Raw genomic sequence first — 21,373 nt, 5'->3', positions numbered from 1 at the left:
AGAACATACCAGCCCACTTCAAAACTTGGTACAACACAAGCTGGAAGTGACAGAATTCCTTGGTCAGTTTAAATGCTTGCACATCTCAGAAAAGGGGTCCCCATGGACGGAATACAGTTGAGGTGGACATTGAACAAATTTCACAAAATTATTTACTTTCACCTGTTCTTATCTGTACAGTGCTTAAAATATTCATTTCATTATATAGGCCACATAAATGCTCAGTATGTAAACGTTAATGCAGTATTTAAAAATTTAAAGGAAACCATATTGCTTTTGTTCTAAACCCTAAAAAACTTTCTAATGATACCAGAAAGCAAAGCATTACATTCAAATACGGCTGAGGCTACCATTTTTACATGATCTATTACAGGGTGAAGTTATATTTAGACCCAAAATTCTTATTATTCCTATTGACCTGTTTATATTCAAAAGACCAGTTTTCTCTAACATTGTGTTTTACAATGCCCATCAACAAAAGTCAAGTCATTAGGAAAAGCAAGAACTGATTTATAGCAGGAAGGTTTCACTCATGTGCAACTGCATGTAGCATGTTCAAGAGTGAAGAGCTTTTCAGTGAGTTAATAATATTAGCTTCTGAAAGGAAGAAATAAAACACAACAGGTATTATAAACAGGAAAGAACTCAATTACTTATGTTGAAATTCTGATACATCAATTTAACTGATGGAACTATAACTGAGACCTATTGTCTTAGTAAAGTCTACAGGCGAAGCCAGGAAACACAGCTAGTACTGTATATAAAAGCTAAGGCTACTTTCTTTACATATGTAACTTCTCTGTATGTGCATGTGTGTGTATACCCTTCATTTTAATAATAACTAAAGGGCGTTTTGCTCACCTACCCCCGGGTTTGATTTACCAGATACACAATTTAAAGATATTGTTATTTTCATGGGAATTGTTACATATGCATTATTTTCACATTTACTTTAAAACTTTTGTAGAAACAATACTTGTCCTTTATTTCTGGCCCCGGGCGTGGTTAAATCTCTTTCTCACAGGACGTACAACACTGCTCGTGTTATGAAGGGGGGTGGTTGAACACACACTAAGGTGATGTCGTCGGAACAGCTTCTATCATTTTGCTGCTGGCGAGCTGTGTGTTCTGCTTGTCATGCTGCACGTCGATTGTTTAAAAGCCTGTACAGCAGCTGTCCTTTAGCCACTTCGTGTCTCCGTCGCTAGCGTTATGAAGGGGGTGGTCTGAACACACGTTAAGGAGAAGCAGTCGGATCATCTGTTGGCTTTTTGCTGCTGGCGATCTGCCTGTTCTGCTTGTTGCTTTTCGTTGTTTTAAGAGCTGGGAGCACTTGATGTGTGTCTGCCAAAAGCATTCCAACAACTGCTAGGTTAGATGTCCATGAACTTGTTTTAAATGTTGTCTTAATGCCTTGTCTCGTGTGATATTAAAGTGTCTGTCGCAGGATGTCAAATTGTCTTCTGAGAAGATCACGTTTCATCTCCCTAGTCTCCCTCCCAAGATTTTTTTTTTTATAATAGAGAGACATTTGCAAAAACAGACAACACTTTTTTTCACTTTCTAATAATTTGAACTTTTCTGGTATATGTGTGTCTGTGGTATAACTCATCAAGTGATCAACCAGTCAGGCTCAAATTTGATACACATTATAGTCCTGAAATCTTTCAACTCTGTTAATTTTGAACAAAATCTGTTTACTGGGACTTCCATATCCTCAAAAAAGAAAATCAAGATGGCTACCAATTTTGATTGAAGTGCTTCTCAACATTGCAAAACAACTACAGTCTTCTGTCATTTTATCTTTACTGTGTAAAGCAATTTTGCTGGCAAAGCAATCTGTGGAACTTCACATTTTTGGAAATATCAAATATAATAGATCAGTTATACTATCCACAGTATACAGTTTATTTCAGATTTGTTTTTTAAATTCTGAACTATCTTTGTGCAACTTAAGCACCATCAAATTATTAGTGATGTTCATCTGGCATCCACCTCTCCATGCTCAGGTTCCTTCACTTTAGCTGAACATGTATACTGTGCTTATTTTTTAAGTGGACACTGATGCTGGTTTGATAACTTCCAAACTTGGCTCCTAGATTACAGCTGTGCTGCAGGCAAGTGATTAAAGTGTGGAGAAACGTGTGTTGCCTCCTAGACAAATTTTTTTGCTGTGATTATAACTTTATGCTGGTATAAAACAAGTATCTGTTATGCTGACAGCTAAAGATACAAAATGACATTTGCAGCCTCTGCTGTTTAATTATCGGCCTTAAAAATAGCTTTTGTATATATTACCTTACACTTAGGTGGTCTATTTCCACAGTGTTATATTAATATTGTTTTCCTAATCCCCTTTTTAAGATTCATTATATCGGTTCTCACTGTGTAGTGTAAGTTATAAATAACTGAGTGAAATCGTTGACTCTTAATCTAATAGCATGTTCAATAACCACATTCTATCTTTTGAATATCATGTTTTCTTTTTTTATTATCTACATTTCTAGTAAGGAAATCATTTACAGTAATCCCTCGCTATATCGCGCTTCGACTTTCGCGGATTTTAAATGTAAGCACATCTAAATATATATCACGGATTTTTCGCTGGTTCGCGGATTTCTGCGGACAATGGGTCTTTTAATTTATGCTACACACTTCCTCAGGGACGCTATTGGCGGATGGCTTAGAAGCTACCCAATCAGAGAATGTATTACATATTAACTTAACTAAAACTCCTCAATGCTATAAGATATGCATCCCGCGGGGAGCTTGATTGTTAGCTTGTCTTTGCCTCTATCTCACCCTCTCTGACATTCCATGCGCCCGACACAGAGAAGCTGTTTGCCTAGTTGATACGGATGCACCTCTAAGAAATGCCGCTTTATCGCGGTGCTGCCAAAAGCACACTTATTGATTTTTTGATGGTTTGCTTTAATCTCGCTCTCTCTCTCTGACGTTCTCTGCGCCTGACGGAGGAGATGTGAGCAGAGGGGCTGTTTGCACAGAGGCGGTTTGCTTAGAAGATACTGGCGCTCCTCTAAAAAATGCCGCGGCAAACTTAAAAGCACACGTATTGATTTTTTGATTGTTTGCTTTTCTTTGCGAGCTGTCTCTCTCTCTGAAATTTTCTGCTCTTGAAGAGAAGATCTTTTGCATTCTTTTAATTGTGAGAAAGAACTGTCATCTCTGTCTTGTCATGGAGCACAGTTTAAACTTTTGACTAAAGGGTGTTATTTCATGTCTAGAGGGCTCTAATAATGTTAACAGTGTGGGAGAGTTTATAAGGGCTTAAAATATATAAAAATAACTACACAAACATATGGTTTCTACTTCGGATTTTCATCTATCGCGGGGGGTTCTGGAACGCAACCCCCGCGATCGAAGAGGGATTACTGTATTATTGACTAGGGGGCTTCGTCCACCCCCCGGGTTAGGTTTACCGGTATACAATTTAAAGAGATTGTTATTTTCATGGGAACTGTTACATATGCATTATTTTCACTTTTACTTTAAAAATTTTGTAAATACAACACTTGTCCTTTATTTCTAGCCCAGGCGCGGTTAAATCTTTCTCGCAGGACATATAACGCTGCTTGTGTTGTGAAGGGGGTGGGGGGCAGCTGAAAGCACGCCAAGGAGATGCCGTCAGAACATCTGCTGTATTTCTGCTGCTGCTGCTGGTGAGCTGCGTTTTCTGCTTGTCACACTTTGCGTTTATCATTTCAAAGCCTGTACAGCAGCTGTCCTTTTACCACTTCGCGTCTCTGCCTCTCATGTTGTGAAAAGGATCATCTGCTGGCTTTCTGCTGCTGCTGCTGGCAAGCTGTGTGTTCTGCTTGTTGCCTGTCATTGTTTTCAGAGCTGGGAGCACATGATGTCTGTCTGCCAAAAGCATTCCAACAACTGCTTGCTTAGATGTCCGTGAACTTGTTTTAAATGTTGTCTCACTGCCTTGTCTCTTGTGACATCAAATTGTCTTTGCCTGACGTTAAAATGTCTCTTGAGGGACGTCACATTGTCTTCCAAGAAGATCACGTCTCGTCTCCCTAATCTCCCTCCTAGGATTTTGTTTTTATAATAGAGAGACATATTATCTCTCTATTATAAAAAAAAAACCCTGAAGAGAAACACTAGGGCATCGAAACGTGATTGTCACGTGAAGATCACGGAAAACACTTAAAAGAAACTGCGAGATGAAAGAGACTGGCCACGGAGTGTTTCACAGGGACCTTAAACATGAGACTTTGTGCCAAGAGATTGACCCAGTAGAACTTCATAAAGACGCTCACAAACGTTGGTGCTATACACATGCAGAGCAGGTTTGAGATCATGAAAGTAGTGGAATTTGAAAGGCTCAAAAAAAAAACGGGGCAAGAGAAAGTTAAAGGATATGAAAGTAGGAAAATTAGAAAGTATCAAAAAAAAAAAGAGTAAAGACCGCAGCAGCGCAAACAAACGGAAATTATTACTTGAAAAAGGGAAAATAATCACCACAGACCAGATGTCATTGAAAAAAAAGCAGGACAAAGCAAGGTCAGAAATAAAAGACAGAGTAGAAAACAAAGTAAAACGTCATAAAGAGGTTAAAAAACAAGGGAGCCAAACACATGCAGAGCAGGTTAGAGATAATGAAAACTGGAATTCAAAAGACTCAAAAAAACATAGGTGCGAAACACATGCAGAGCAAGATACAGAATATGAAAGCAGAAAAAAACAACAGTGTCAAAACAAAGAAAGTAAGCATCACATTAGCGCAAAGAAAGATAAATTATTACTCGGAAAAATAATGAAAAGGCGAATAGAGATCAAATATATGGACATAGGTGATATGTCAGAAGCTTGTAAATATTGTAAGGCTTTGAAGTTTAAGTCAGAGAATTTCAAAAACGGAGTTTACCTCACATGCATTTATTGGTTACTTTGCAAAAAAAAAATTAACTGCTGATGATGTAGATAGTTTTGTCCGTGCTGACATTCCAAACAGAAAAACCCATCCTGAATTATGGCGCCCAGCCTGGGGTTTGGTTCCTGCCTTGCTCCCTGTGTTGGCTGGGATTGGCTACAGCAGACCCCTGTGACCCTGTAGTTAGGATATAGCAGGTTGGATAATGGATGGATAGTATTTAATAAAACCTTAAGAAATCCTTTGATCCAATCTAAGTTTTATTATGACTACAAGAAGCCTTTTTTAATATGTTGTAATACAGCAGTATGTGACTAACAGATATTTTATTGGTATTAACCAAACCAAGTGTTACTGGTATGAATAGATTGAAGAGACCAGTTTTAGGGAGATCTTTTTGCAGATTTCCTTTTATTCTTTTTTTTTAATGATTTATTTAGACCTGGTAAATAAATGGAATGAACAAGACAAAGAAGTCTCAGTGAACTCTCTCAGTGTAGTCTTCTTATGCCCAAATAAATTTGTGTAAATTGATTTGAAATTCCAACAGAACTTATTATTAGCTATACAGTGATCCCTCGCTATATCACGCTTCGCATTTCGTGGCTTCACTCTATCGCGGATTTTAAATGTAAGCATATCTAAATATATATCACGGATTTTTCGCTGGTTTGCGGATTTCTGCAGACAATGGGTCTTTTAATTTATGGTACATGCTTCCTCAGTTTGTTTGCCCAGTTGATTTCATACAAGGGACGCCAATCAGAGCATGTATTACGTATTAAATAAAACTCCTCAATGATATACGATATGCTTCCCGCGGTGCTTCGCACACTTAAAAGCTCTAGCAGCACGTATTGATTTTTGATTGTTTGCTTTTCTCTGTCTCTCTCACTCTCTCTGACAGTCTCTGCTCCTGACGGAGGGGGTGTGAGCAGATGGGCTGTTTGCACAGAGGCTGTTTGCCTAGAGGATACGGATGCTCCTCTCAAAAATGCTGAAAGACTACCTTCACATTCCTCCCTTTTTCTTGCAGCCGCTTTAACGTGGTGCTTTGCATACTTAAAAACCCAACAGCTCGTATTGATTTTTGATTGTTTGCTTTTCTCTCGTTCTCTCTCTCTCTCTGACATTCTCTGCTCCTGACGTGCACTCCTTTGAAGAGGAAGATATGTTTGCATTCTTTTAATTGTGAGAAAGAACTGACATCTCTGTCTTGACATGGAGCACAGTTTAAACTTTTGTTCTTTCATGTCTTGAGGGCTCTAATAATGTTAAAAAATGTATTTAGAAGGTAAACAGGTTTTCTATGCTCTAACTGCGAAAATACTAGATTTATAAATAAAGAATCCTACTTCGTGGAAATTCATTTATCGCAGTAGAGTCTGGGACGGATTAACCGCGATAAACGAGGGTTTACTGTATAACTGCGCAGATAATATTTATAAACAGTGTGGGAGAGTTTATAAGGGCTTAAATATATAAAAATAACCATACAAACATATGGTTTCTACTTCACGGATTTTCACCTATCGCGGGGGGTTCCGGAATGCAACCCCCACGATCAAGGAGGGATTACTGTATATTTTGTGGATATGCTTAGGTTATTCTGTGTAAGGCTCCTGGGAAATCATGCTTGGAATACTGCATGTAATTTTGAGGTCCATATAAAAAAATGACATAGCAGCACCAGAGTAAGCCCATAGAAAAATTCTGAATCATTCTAAACTAAGAAAAAAGAAGACATATCATCAAGAATGTCATTAAAAAATCGTGTGCCGTTTTTAGGTGTGTGAAGCACCTATTGTGAAGCCCATGTTTGTCTGTTTCTCAGCATGTAACAACTCAGCCCACTGTGGACCAATTTTGTTAAGACATCGCACACTTATTCTTTAAAGAAATTTGTCGGGATAATTCAATATTTGTTCAGATATCTCAAACAGCTTTTGCTGTATTAAATTATAAAATTTCCAAATTTCCCATTGAAAAACATTTGTAAACTCGTCCATCTGAAAATAGTTTTGTGTGACTTCAAGAAGGAATGAGTTTACTTTTTCAATTTTACCTTGAGTGTGGTTGCATAAACTTATATATGTTGTATATTTTCCTGTTTTGCCCAGAGGGGACTGGGTGGTCTCTTGGTCTGGAATCCCTACAGATTTTATTTTTTTTCTCCAGCATTTGGAGTTTTTTTTTTGTTTTTTTCTGTCCACCCTGGCCATCGGACCTTACTTATTCTATGTTAATTAATGTTGACTTATGTTTATTTTTTCTTGTGTCTTCTATTTTTCTATTCATTTTGTAAAGCACTTTGAGCTACATTTTTTTGTATGAAAATGTATTTTATATAAATAAATGTTGATTGATTGATTGATTGTTTTACACATCTGACAGTCACACAGATGCCTAATGCAGGTCAGTCAGATTCCGGGCAAATGACACAGCCATACATCACACAGCAGCACTCTTCTCCTGCTGCTTTAGGTAAATTAACTAGTAAAACTTAAGTTCTAAACAAACTCTTCCTTTAGTCTCCATAACACTTACAAAGCATCAGTAAACTGATCACTCATCTCTGTAAGGTAACCTAATAGCAGGCCCCTTCATATTAACAAGTACTTTTACCAATCATGTCAATATACCACACTGCACACAGGTGAATAACCAATCTACTGAAGTGTTATGAGAACTAAATGAAGCTTTTTGTTAAGCCCTGACACAGAAGAGTAAATGAGCAAAAGATGAATTTTTGCAGTAATTAAAGTGTTGCCAGTTAACTAATAGAGTACAAAAAATGTCACTTGCTTGAAAAGCAGTTATGTAAGCTGAAGATTATTATTGTAAAGAACCAAAGTTATCATTCTGCAGCTAAATGATGTTTGAACTAATTAATAACATGGGAAATGTGTAGCTGCCCTACCTGACATAAACGTAGAATGAGTTTAAAAATGGACTGTGGATTCAGGGGGTGGGAGGCTTCAGTGGCTTAAATCCCTGATCTGTGGTGCCCAGACACTGATCCTTCAGTCCCAGATATATACAAGTAATGGTGGGAAACCCCTCATCTTCTTGCCCATTCTGTGCCATTCATATTCCCATTATATAATAAATCACTTCCTTTCCAATTTCTTACTTATTTATATAAATTCAATTACTGTGCTAAAACTAATATTAATAGCTGCAGTAGATGAAGGACTTATTTCAGTTCTTTTTCTACTTTCATTGGGTAATAGTGCCACTATTATTCATTTTATAGTACAACATTTTTCAATTGCTAATTATTGGATACTATTCTATTGGGTATACTTTCAAAAATGTTATGTGTAAGAAAATTGAACAAGAATTAGTTACAGACCATCCACCACTACATATATCAATCAATGCCATTTTCACATCACTTTAATTGCAACCTGCTGTGTATGTGCAATACTTGCTTATATAAAAAATGGGGTCATAAATGTTACTGTATGTGTATAGGAGAATATCAAATAAGCTGGAAGAAGCAGGCATCCTGTGCAGCATAAAACCGTGTCAAGTAAAGAATAAAAGCTACAATTAATGTACAAATAACATTTTCCACATTCATTTTTAATATAGGGAAAAAACTTAAAGAAAGCTTTGGGCCTCAATTTGATCCCCAGTGTTAGTGTACAAGATGTGCCAATGTATAAGAATTTTCAAGATATGCTGAGCTGAATGATTTTTTTTTTTTGTTTGTTTTTCTATAACATTTGCGTGGCTGTTTCTTTGTTTAGAATCCCTTTATGCTCAGCAAAAAAAAAAAAACAAATAAATAATCACCTTGTCCTCCTTGTTGGCCCACCAAGATGAAACTTTCTTTGCTGAACTTTGCATGTCCTGAGATAGCAGAAGTTGACGAACAGCTCCACTCTGCAGATCCACATGTAAAACAGCATTGCTCTGGAAGTGACATTTAAAAAAATAAAGAAAACATTCATAAATACTCCCATTCTTTTACATAATGTCTTATGTAGAAAACTACCATTCTGGTAGTACTGAAAATAAGGTAAGGACCAACTCTGGGCACAGTAATTCAGAAATAAACTTAAAATGTTTTCACAAGTCTTCACAGAAGAAAACATTACACTATTTTTACCCATCCATCCATTTTCCAACCCGCTGAATCCAAACACAGGGTCTGCTGGAGCCAATCCCAGCCAACACAGGGCACAAGGCAGGAACCAATCCCCGGCAAGGGTGCCAACCCACCGCACACTATTTGTATAATTAACAATAACATAATTTAATAGCAAATAAAATCAATGCACATGAAAAATGGGTATTACAACTCAACCTAAATCAGAATCTTTAAATCTATTTTCTTAAATATGATGGCGTTGTGGACTTAAAGGAAAGGATCACTGTAGATATATTACAGTAAGTGCAAATAATAAGGGCAAAAAGAATAAATAAATCTAAACTAATCAATGAAAAATAGCATAGTCAGAAATATAGTTGTTTTACTTTTTTCCTTTAGGTTTTTTCAGGTATATAGTGCGTAGAGAATATACTGAGGTGGGAAAAGAGGATGAAACAGGGGCCAAGAAAATAAAACGGATGGAATATAAGAATGGAATAAGGGTAAATTTAAAAAGCTAATTGCTCAGGGACATGAAAATAAAACTTTTTTTTGGCAGGACAATCATTCCATTAACACTCTTTTCCAGTTTAGCAATAGTTTCCTTAGTTCCTTAAGCATGATTTTCATCTTTTATTGACTGATCCATGTTGCATAAACCTGCTGCCTCTCATCAAAGACTAGTGAACAGTGCAAACAACTTGACCAGCTTCTAAACAATTCAGAACCACTATCTAAAATGAAAAAATTTGTTTCAACAGGTTCTACTAGATATCATGTAAAATATGTTACCATACACCCTTGCCTGACTCCATCCTGGGGGCAAATATTTGTTCAATAATCTTGTTCACTCACTGTATTTATGTAGGATGCATTTCACCAGACGCAAAACTGATTTTTAAACATTAAACAACTTTTAACAGCTGTGCCTGGGTTGTCTCATTATTAAACAAATAAAATATGTAAGAGACATTCTGCCGAAGTTTCATTTTTGATGAAACAGGGATTGATAACATTGTCCCATAGATCTTCTACTGGTCCTTCACACAAACAATTCTTACTTTAACTTGATGAACACAAAGTGAGACACATGAAAGCTTTCATTTCAAACAAACCTTTTGCTTTCAGACAGGACGCTGTTGCTACGACCTAAAGAGAATTTTTTTTTTTTAATATATAACTTTTCAGTGTTGATAGACTTTAATCATTTCTTTCTTGGCCAAGTAGATATGTACAAATTTTCCACTGAAAAACAGAAAAATATGTTCTTTTTTGAAACAATTGATTGTAAAGCATCAGTCAGTCTTTAACAGAGTATGTGCTCATTTAGAGGCCTTGGCACAGTTATGCAAATTTGGCTTTCTCTATGACAAAAATATAAAAGACTAGTTAACTAAAGAAAACTTCAGTAATATTTGTGTGTCAAAAGCTTTAACAAGCTCCACTCCTTCAGGGCAATGTCTTGCCCTATAGATCATCTATGTTTTCAGCAGTTAGCTGATGACTGTCAGCATTTCAATGGTTATAAAAGGTGTCAGGTCCCTCTTGTTCCACCATGTCAATGTTGATGAAGCCAGCTTAACTGCTTCACTTTCATTGTCTAATTTTGATCTACTTCACTGTCAGATTTAAATTCCTGACATCACTGCTCTAGTACCTCCGATATACAGTTAATTTTCAAAACTTTCATTATTAACATATGGGTGGGAATGAAGAGAATTGCTTTGTTCTGTGATGCCAGTTCACAGTTTATTCCAAGTCCTGAAATTGATTGCAGTAGTTTGTAATAGCTGCAACAGTGAGAGTCACACAATGCACTACTAGACACGTCATTGCTATGTGGTGATTATGTTTACAAGTGTGTTATATTATTATGAAGTATAAAACATTCTGCTAAGTGTGGCATCTTTCTTTCTTCAATTTCTCTCCACATTGTCTGATTTTCTCTTCTCAATTTTTAGTATATATCTCTTCATGTTCTCACTTAAGATTTGGATCTTCCTTCCTTCCTTCCAGACAGCCAGCCAGACAGACAACATCCTCTCACCTACAAGTTCAAGATTGTTAAACACCGTCAGGAAGCTTCTTATCAAGCCTTTATTTAGCTATGCCATACTCCTAGAGTTTGGCAAGGTCCTGCTGGGGGCTTAAGGCCATATTGTCCTCGTGTAGATTCCTTTCACCACTATCCTTAATGTTTATTTACATGGACATAAATCTAGGGATGGCTGTTGGATTTTTTTTATTTTTCAATAGTATCGTCTTTGGGGTTTCCTACTGCATGAGAAGGAGCCTCCCAAGTTCTGGTCAACCTGTGTTCATGCTGAATCTCTTAGGTATTACAGATTAAAGTTATTTATTATGTACCCACTTAATGTCAATTTTCCTTTTAACAAGAAATGTGAACAACCACATGGGATGCTACTTACTTTGAAGTTAATGGTTTCCTCATGCCATAAATGACAGATGGTTTGTACTGTCTGTGCTTATTATTAGAAAGTTTGCGTCATCTCTGAATAAATCTTAGGGCACTTTCGTCAAGACTTACTGGAAGTAAACCTCCACATTTTACTTGTATTTGTTTGTAGTTGACTAAAAGAAGACTGACCCTTGGCTGACCTAACCCCGGAGTCTGGAATTCCATGCTTAAAACAGATGTAATATGCATTCTTCCTTCTGTATGCAGTATTTATAGAAACAGGGGAATTTTTCCTCTTCCTAAGCACTGTGGTTTTTGGTAATTGGCATCAGATGGACCATAACTTGATTTTCCAATATATCTACTCCACAGTATAAAATTATATAATGGATTTTTTTAGGCTCTCAGTCACCTCTAACAAGCATTATAAATTCAAATGCAGAAAATCTAAGTAAAATTACGTAAAATTGTTTTACATACTAAGAGTAGCTTTACAAAACTCTTAATACCTCATTGTACTTTATGTTATGAATGCATTGTTAAACACCAGCAGGGGGAAGCCCAATAGCATCACTCTGTATAGAAACCCATAACTACAGCTTGCATTTAGTTTACTGCATGATTCTTGAGAAAGTCCTGTTGATTAATAGCCACTCATTAATCTTACCTGTTCCTCATGTACGACCACCTGGTTTTCAAGGGGGTGTCCAAGAGCACCTAGAGTTATGAATGGTTGCCAAATGCCACTGACAGCCCTTGGAAAGACATCATACAAGTCCATACAATGTACTGCACCCCCACGTCTGTTCATGCTATACAGTGAAACTGGATTGCAAGTGGCCACATAAATAGTATCTGTAGAAGTAGCAGAAGGAAAAATGATAAAATTGCAAGACAGAAAATGCAGCAAATACCTCTTTAAAAAGCTAAAAGCTATATGCTATGGCTACTGTGTAAACAAATCACAATGATGGATTATGCGTCTTCTAAATTGTTTTGTTCACACTTTCCAGCTTTATTTGGATGGTATTTAGTGACAACTGTTCACTAAATCATCCATGCACTGTCTTATCCAGTTGAGAGTTGTGGAAAGCTTGTGTCTGTCCCAGCAGTATCAGTTGTATGAAGAGAAGTAAACTTGTAAAACACATTAGTGTATCCTGACTCAGTCACAAAAATGCAATTTAGAGTTGCAGAACCAGTCCAGCTGGCACATATTCAGGACATAGAAGAAAATCCAGATGAACCTATGAAAAACCCATGCAGATATGAGGAAAACAAGCAACTGGTCTGAGCACAAAATTCATACCTGAACTCAACAACTACTGTATAAGGCAACAATGTTAAACATGGTGCTAAAACAAGGACCTGCTAAGATGCCACAAAATAATCATATGAGAAGTTAATTCCCTTTTCATTTGTATTTCTAAGACAATTAATCATCATCACTGGTTTAAAAGTCCATTCCCAGTTTTAACTAGGTTAACTGGTTGCACAACCACAAATGTTTTTTATTCACTGTTCACAGTCCTCTGCATCCTTTGAGGTGAGACTCATACTTTTCATATTATTTGACACCATCTCATCTTCAATAATATATTATTCTGCCTCTGCCTAGGCCTCATGCACTCTACCTTCACCCAATCATTTGCTTGCTTAACATATCGAATGAACTGGAAAACTTGCAGCCCTGGGTTCAAATTCTAGCCTATCTGTATGGGTAGTCCTACTGATTTCACAAAATAAATCCACTCATATGTGTGTAATGTGCTACCAAACACACAGACATAACACAAATAACATTTTTTTCATTAATCAAAATATAGATGGTATCCACTCATTGTCATGAATTTTCTATAAAAAGTATCCCCTTATCCCCTGCCTGACCCCATTTAAGTAGCTGGTTGGAACATAACTTATCCAAAAAGCCCTCTGGGTAAGGCAAAAAGCAACCTTGTATGGAGTCCCTCACAGTGAAGACATACTTATTTACAGGAGCTCTGGGCTAACAACACTAACCATTGTGCCAACACTTTCCCTCACCATAACAATTAATGATACAATAATATTTTTTTTCAGAACTGAGATGATTATTAATTGGTAATGATTTTTAAAACTGTGCGATATTTCATTTTTTAAACAAATATTTTAAACATAAACTCAAGCATTGTGTCCAATGCTGTCGGGATTGGTGTGGCCCTTGTGTTCCTTAGTTAGATTAAGTGGATTTAAAAATGGACTAATGGTACAAGGATATGGTTAGATGCAGGTGACACTTATCGTTAAAATGTTTCCTACATTTAATACTGCAGTTTCACGTTTTACTGTCTAATGCACAACTGTTTTAAGAGAGCGAGAGTGGATGTGGGGCAGTGACAGCTGGTAAAATTGTATTCATTGTGGCAATGCTCCTCTCTTAATGCATGCAACTTTATTTAAAAAAAAATGATCTTAACATAATTGCAATTACCCTCATTAGAAAATAGTTAAGGCTCAGTTGAGTTAATTTTTTGATTGGTTTTAAAGCATTAATTACTCTTATTTGTCTAATTAAGTTGTGCTCTGTTACAATGTTTTGTATTCAAATCAAAATAGTGAAGGCACTGCTGTAGACATGAGCTTTTGTACTAAATTAACTTAAAACATGTATTAATATTTATATTCAATTAATTGTGGATGTTTTAAAGGAGGTTGCAGAAGGCTTTCAAATGACTACATATTCAATTTTCCAACATTCTTTTTACCGTCAGCTGTAATGATGTCACAAACAATATTGACTTCATTCATTGGGATCTGCCAATGTGCTTGCTCTTCAGTAAAGCTCAGAGCTCTAGACTCTTTCCGTTGTAATGGATGCTTCTGAATTCTTAAAAAGATGGGACCCTTGAGAAGAAAAGGAAAGAGCACAGTTAAAAGGGAAAATAAAACGAAGAAATAACAAAGGGTATAGAGAATATTATAAAGGTTGCTACAGTTCTAAAGTGGTTATTTTCAGAAACAATAATCTTTATATATTAAACTGTCTATTGTCATATTAAATATTAATGTTCATGTTATGTTAACTTTAAAACAATTCTTTAAGGTTAAGGGCTATAATTTATGAGATATTTCAAATTTCAGGCAGTAGTGGACAGACATCTCTGTCATAATAAGCTCCAAAAAACCCTTTATATAGCAGCATTGTAGACGGAAAACTGATTAGAAACATTTCCATTTATTTACTTAGTTGCAGTTTTTGCCAAATATAAAAAGCAAAGTCAAACAGATGTTTTAACATTTCTGTACTTTCAGCATTGGCAAATGAAGTATCTTGGTTATGGTTACATAGTGACCCAGTTAAAGGGAGGTAACTAGCATCCTTGTAGTCGACGACAACACAGATTTGTAATAACTCAAAAAAGTGTCAACACTTAACATCAAGTCCTTAGCCAATATGTTCTTTTTTGATGGGCACAAAACTTAGCTGTCAAAATATTTCCTGGGTTTTGGATTTTAAGAGAGACAGTCTTCTTTATTTGATCAAATGTCTAACCAGTCCTTAAATATTCTCATGGACAATTTTTATTATCAGAAGAGCGTAACTGTGAAGAAAAAGACTATGTTTATTGAAGTTAACTGCTAAACGTCTACTGAACCAAATACTTGGTTAGAATAGTTGTGTTCTGGATTTGGGGTGCCCCTACTGATCACAGTTTATTTATCAGTGTGCAGTAGCACAGTAGTGTGCTGTGTGACAAGTCTGAAGAGGACAGCACTACCTGTAGAAGCTGGCATAAAGGTAGCTCCATGATCACCATGTTGCAGACACAGCACTTAGGGCAGTTAGAACGTGTCTCCTGGCTGCTAGAGTCCATCTACCTGGGTGTGGGGTCACCAGCGAGCCTCACACAGCCATTCGATAGTGGGCATATTATATGAGTTGCCTCTGAGGCAAACAGGGGCAGGCAAAGGGACGAAGACACTGGGAGATGCCACCAAAGTGTTCACTTAGTGCAGTGTCTGTGAATGCTGATCTTCGAGCTCTTTTTTTACCGGCTTCTCTGAGTGAGAACCTTCGGCCATTTGAGCAAGTGTATGAGACACATGTTTATGGTTACTAAAATACTGTTGTTGTGCCTTGGGATGTTTTTGGTTACAAAAAGGGTGCCACCACACAATTTGGTGTGGGAACACTGATTTCAACAGTATATGAGAAAATATTAAAATTTCAGGGAAGAATATTTTGGCCAGTGTTAATGGCCAAATAATTTGGTTTTTGAAAGCTTTGTCTACAGATAGAAGCCAAAATATCAGAAGGCACAGTTCTCCATAGGTTAAAACAATTTTTGCATAATAACCGGAATGTTAGACAATACAGATCTTAGACAGCCTATAGTGTACGTATAGCATCAGACAAGACAGAACCCATACCACATTAATAAACTATACAAATTCTCCTATAACAGAACCTGTCTTTCATAAGCAGCTAACTTAGGTGAGTTTCTTTAAGAACAGTAGCTGAATTACCAGGTATTTCCTGGGTGAGATACAACAATAAAAATGAATTAAAATGTATATCATAGCCTTACCCTTAAACTTGTTTCATTAAGTATGTAACTAATATTAGCATTAGTAAGCTTCTTTGTATACAAAATTCTTTGTTTTTCCTTCTAGTGCAAAGAACCCCAAATTGCAATAACAATACCAGAGACGATATTGGTCCATCCAGGGGGTTGCTTTGACCCAAGGCAAAGATAGCTGGATTAAAGTGAAGTTAAATGTAATGGACAAAAATCAAATATGTGGTTTACCATCAAACCACCAACACAACCTGCAATGCATGGTTCTTCCATCAGCACATCACACTGTAGTATATCTTTATAGATAAAGAGATGTGCAGCATCGTTTTTGACAAATGTTACCAGGTTCTGTTAACGTTTATCTGCTTTATCAAGATATTTGCTGCACTTAGTCATTTTCAAAACATATTTTGTAGAAGAACTGGTAACTACCAGGAGGGTTATTTCTTGCTAAACAACAGAGACAATGAATACAAAACCTTGATGTCAATGTGGCGAGTTTCTGCAGGGCACAGCAGCTTGGGAGGAGATATTCCTGACACATTTGTTGTCCAGTAGCCAGTGAGATGACAATCTGGAAGAGGTAACCTGTTAGGTTCAAGATGTTAGAGTTAAAATTACTGAAAAAAGATAGAAGAATCATTATTCAAATTAACGCCATCAATAAAAACACATTTTCATAATTAATGACTCTAGTATTTACAAAAAGCACAAAACACCACTACTGAATGCAATTCAGTCTTCTCACTGTAGTGTCAGAAAAGCAGTTAAATACTTTGAAGACAATAACATCAATTGTACGAAAGCTACCTTTCCTTCTTAAACTTAAATTACAAAAAGAGAAATTATTCACCCTCACATTCACGCATTTTCTAGCCCACTTAATTCAGGGTTGGTCACAGGGAATCCGTGCTTAGCCTACAATGTTAGAGCCAGCACTGCACCGAGTGCCAGCCCATTGCAGAGAACATTCACAAAAAGTAAAATTTTCAATTTGTTGACCATAAGAACTTTGGTATAAAACATTATTTTAGTGATTTCAAATAAATAAAAGGGTTAATGTAGCACAAAAAGAGTAATGTATTTTCAGAATTCACAATCATCCTTCTACAATCTTGCTAAATTAGCATTAACACCTGAGAACCTGACTTTTAATATGAAAAATGTTATCTTCCAGAATTGTGAATTCTAAACTATTATGAAATGCAGTGCAAGGCCAAGAAGATGCCCCATGACACGCTGTTTAAATGGATTTTGTTTCTTGGTATGATTTCTATATAACCTTGTGTTAAAAGTCATGAAATAAGATACACTAACTTTGAGTTGCAGATGATGGCATTATGCTACTAATTGGGTATTAAACTAGATTTTTTTCATAAAGAAAACAATATGAAAGGTTGAAAAAAAACAAATTGTTACACCATAAGTAAGTCACAAAAATGTCTATAGTTTCTTTACAGAAAAGCTCCACTGGCTCATTGAGAACTGTGATCAGATCATAAATGGGGATGGGAGGTTGTCATTGTTGGCAAGGCTCGATAGGCAGCAGATATGGCTATGTCAGACAAATAATCATCTAGGTCTAAAGAATGTGTTACTCGATTAATGTACATCAAATGAAAAACAGAATATAAAAATAATTCAGGTAAAAACAACATGGGGGTGACACGGTGGTGCAGTGGTAGGTTCGCTTCCCGGGTCCTTCCTGCATGGAGTTTGCATGTTCTCCCCGTGTCTGCACGGGTTTCCTCCGGGTACTCCGGTTTCCTCCCACAGTCGAAAGATATGCAGGTTAGGTGTATTGGCGATCCTAAATTGTCCCTAGTGTGTGCTTGGTGTGTGGGTGTGTGTGTGTGTGTGTGTGCTAGCCCGACGGTGGGCTGGCACCCTGCCCAGGGTTTGTTTCCTGCCTTGCACCCTGTGTTGGCTGGGATTGGCTCTAGGAGACAGACCCCTGTGACCCTGTAGTTAGGTTATACCGGGTTGGATAATGGATAGATGGAAAAACAACCGACAGAGAGATTTAGAGATATTATCATACACTTGATAATTAACTTAGAGCAAGTCATGACACCAAATAAAAGGTAAGACATGTAGAGTATAACCAAACCCTGAAATGACTGAAAAACACTGAAACAGAAAAGTGATCTTAAACATGCTAGTAAAGAACTTTCATTAAAAGCCAGTGCTCAGTTTCTAAATTTGTGTTAAAAAGAAAAACATTCAGGTGATAAATTAACTATGTAAAATAATTCCAATTAGAACAAACTACACATTAAAATTAAAATGTTACAAAATTTTAATTATTAAATGAACTTACATGATAATATATTATCTATGCAAGACAAGGAGTTTCAAAGCATTTATGGTCTCTTTTTCATGTGAAAATTTTAATTTCTATTTGGTGAAGAAACATTAACTGATGTTAGCAGCTCGTAATTCATGTTATTTAACACTTAAAAAGACACCGAAGACTTTATATATGTTAGAGAGCGATTTCTTTATATGCATTTTCTATGCAACATTTCACAAACTCATGTTTACTTTTAGGAGAAGGCCACAGCAAAATAAATATAACAGTACAAAGTCTTCCTAGCCAATTATATTTATTTCAACAAAGAAGTGTTAACAGTATGTCTTAACTTGCACATTAACTATAACATTAGCCTAAAGTTTCCTACAATTAATCTTTCACTATTAAAGCATGTCTATAATTTGTACATAATATTGGAAAGTTTACTTTGATGTATTTTTTACTCTTTTCTTTACAGCTACTTTACTGATAACAATGAGTTCACATGATGGATAGACTTTTCTAGTCATTCTTAAACTATTGAAATACACACAATCAAGCCAATGAATACAATATATGTATTGTTAACATTTGTATGCTTTTTATCAAGACTAGAAACATTTTGAAAAGAATAAAAACATACACTGTTCTTACACATACAATTTAAAACACATCCGTAAAAACAGTGCAAATACACAATAAAAAAACATCCAGCTGTCTGGCATCTTCTCAGCCCCATAAACAAAAGCTGCAGTTGTCAAAAGAGCAGTACTGGCGTGCCTTGAGAAAACTCAGCGCCAACTGCTTAAATTTTATAAACTATACACAACTTAAATTTCACAATCCGGTTTCAATGTACTTGGTGTAAATCACTAAAATTTCATGGATGACAGAATTGCTCCACTAGTTCTCAAACATGTAATATATTTTGCTATTTTTCTAATATGAAAAAGAAATTTTAAAAAGTAGCAAAAAAGGCTATAGGCTTCTCACTAGAGAAAAACACAATAAATTGAACACAAACCATGTGAAAGAGTGTCAACAGACATGCTAATCATGTTATTTTAATTATATAATCTGTTACTGAAAAATGATAACTAGATCATGTATGACCAAATATGAATATAAATCTATGTGCCCACAGTTTACGGAGAGAATTGGAAAACAGAATTACAGTCTGTTAAAAGAAAAGTTTTCATTAAAAAAGATATACAGTAACTGTCTTAAAAACAATGTCATTTCAAATTGCCTATGCTATATATTTGAATATGAATTCTACAAAATTAAAATTGCAAAAGCTTCCAAAAATGAAAGAAAAAAACAGTAACAAAATTGATAGCCTCTGACACTTTTATGTCTAACATCAGAACTCAATATCTTTAAGTTAACATTTAAATACAGGCAACAAGTCCAGGATGAAATTGTGCAAATTCTAAGTAAACACTGAAGCAGATTCTTTGAATGCAAGACATAGCTTTATTCCTAATAAATATCACGATTTGAAAACAAAAATATTTGCAGTAATTAGATAAAGTACTTGTTTAAAATGTGTCTAAAATAAAGATGAGTGTCATAAATACATAAATATAAAAATTATATTTTTGTTGAGATTCATTGTCAACGTATCCATTTCAACCATCTGTCCCTTTTTCTTTGCTTTCTTTCTGGACATTTTTCACACCAAGCTGGGTGCAAAGCAAGAACTTGCCCTGAAAACTTGTAGTTAAATGGAGTGCATACACACAGTGCTTCACAAACGGCATTTCTCTGGGCTGTGGGTGGAAATCAGGAAATGCTGAAGGATATTCACATAAACATTGGGAAAATATTCAGATACCACATGAGAATAAAAGCAGGACTCAAGTCTTGTGACATTGCAACGCAAGCTTCTTTTATTTCAAAAACATCTGAAATTAATGGTTCCTAGGCCGGAAGTTCATTGAGTTGTCTCTGGATAAAACTATTTAATCACTAAGCTGTTGCCCTGTTTCCATGTTGTAAGAAATTAAAACTGAAAATAAAAATATTTCAGTAATATATTTATGGCTTGGTTCAAATAAAACAACAAATATAGTTTTGGAAGGGTCTCTAATCTACTGCTACTCCATTTTTGTTTCCCAACAATGGCTGTATAAATATACTGTACAACAGACTAGACCTATTAAAAATGAATTGTCTTTCTAGTAAAATGCCAGCTCAACAGTTTTATTGCAGTGACTATAGGAACAATTTTGACTATAGGAACAATTTTGTAACTGACCTTGAAAGATTACATGTTTGAGAAAACTGAATATGAAACAAATCAAAAAAGAACAAAAGAATGAATCATAAATCCAGATCTTAATTTCTTTTTCATAGACATTCTTTCAATTATTTGAGACACACAGAATAATCAGGTTCTTAACTATTTAGCTAGCACTCTTATTTTCAGGAACAGTAGGTATCCTTTTTATTAAAAAATAAATTTAAATTATCTCTATAAATTTATTGTTTTAGCTGGTCATTTAATGCAGGGTTGCAGAAAGCTGAAATCACTTCCAGTAGAAATAGGGAAAATGAAAAACAAGTTCTGTGAAGTTCTGTATAAAAACAAATTTAAGGAGAAGGTGCCAAATCCATACAGACACAGCCTGAAATGGGAATTGAACTAGGCGCGTGGAGCTGTGAGGCAGCAGAACTAACCTGAGCACGCATTATAGCACCCAAGAATAAGTTCTTCAAGACTTACTGTTATAAGACATAAGTAATTCACTTAAACACCACTTAGAATAATCTGCCTGCATTCTGATCTTGCCTTTAAATGCCAAAAAAATGTTGAAAAATCCACTAAAATCACGAGACAGTACAATAACTACTGAATGACTGTTATTCCTAAATAACTGAAGCACAAAATTCAAGGAATTTTCAAAGGTGTGCTTCACTTGTACTTCTTCACCCAGAGGCATGTGAGTGGTGGACACAGGAAGCTAAGGCAGCATTTGAGAGTAAATTGTTAACAAAACAAAAAGGAACACATGATACTAAAGATACAAATATTTTACTTTATTTTTAATAATACAGTATAGGAATGGCTGTTACAATATTTTTGGACACATTGGAA

The 21,373-nt window shown here is 35.8% G+C and overlaps 1 protein-coding gene across 1 annotated transcript in view; it reads right to left on the bottom strand.

The window, feature by feature from the left end:
- Positions 1–21,373, bottom strand: part of vwa8 (von Willebrand factor A domain containing 8) — a 482,517-nt gene that overhangs the window by 158,912 nt on the left and 302,232 nt on the right. The window contains exons 27-30 of the mRNA XM_039745289.1: positions 16,460–16,568; positions 14,166–14,304; positions 12,089–12,276; positions 8,705–8,824 (exon numbers count right to left, since the gene is read on the bottom strand). Of these exons, the coding sequence (XP_039601223.1) occupies positions 8,705–8,824; positions 12,089–12,276; positions 14,166–14,304; positions 16,460–16,568 (556 nt within the window). The remainder of the gene's footprint in view (positions 1–8,704; positions 8,825–12,088; positions 12,277–14,165; positions 14,305–16,459; positions 16,569–21,373) is intronic.

Source organism: Polypterus senegalus, chromosome 2 (genome assembly GCF_016835505.1).
Source record: "Polypterus senegalus isolate Bchr_013 chromosome 2, ASM1683550v1, whole genome shotgun sequence".
Lineage (NCBI taxonomy): Eukaryota > Metazoa > Chordata > Cladistia > Polypteriformes > Polypteridae > Polypterus > Polypterus senegalus.
This window is presented reverse-complemented; position numbering and strand designations above follow the sequence as displayed.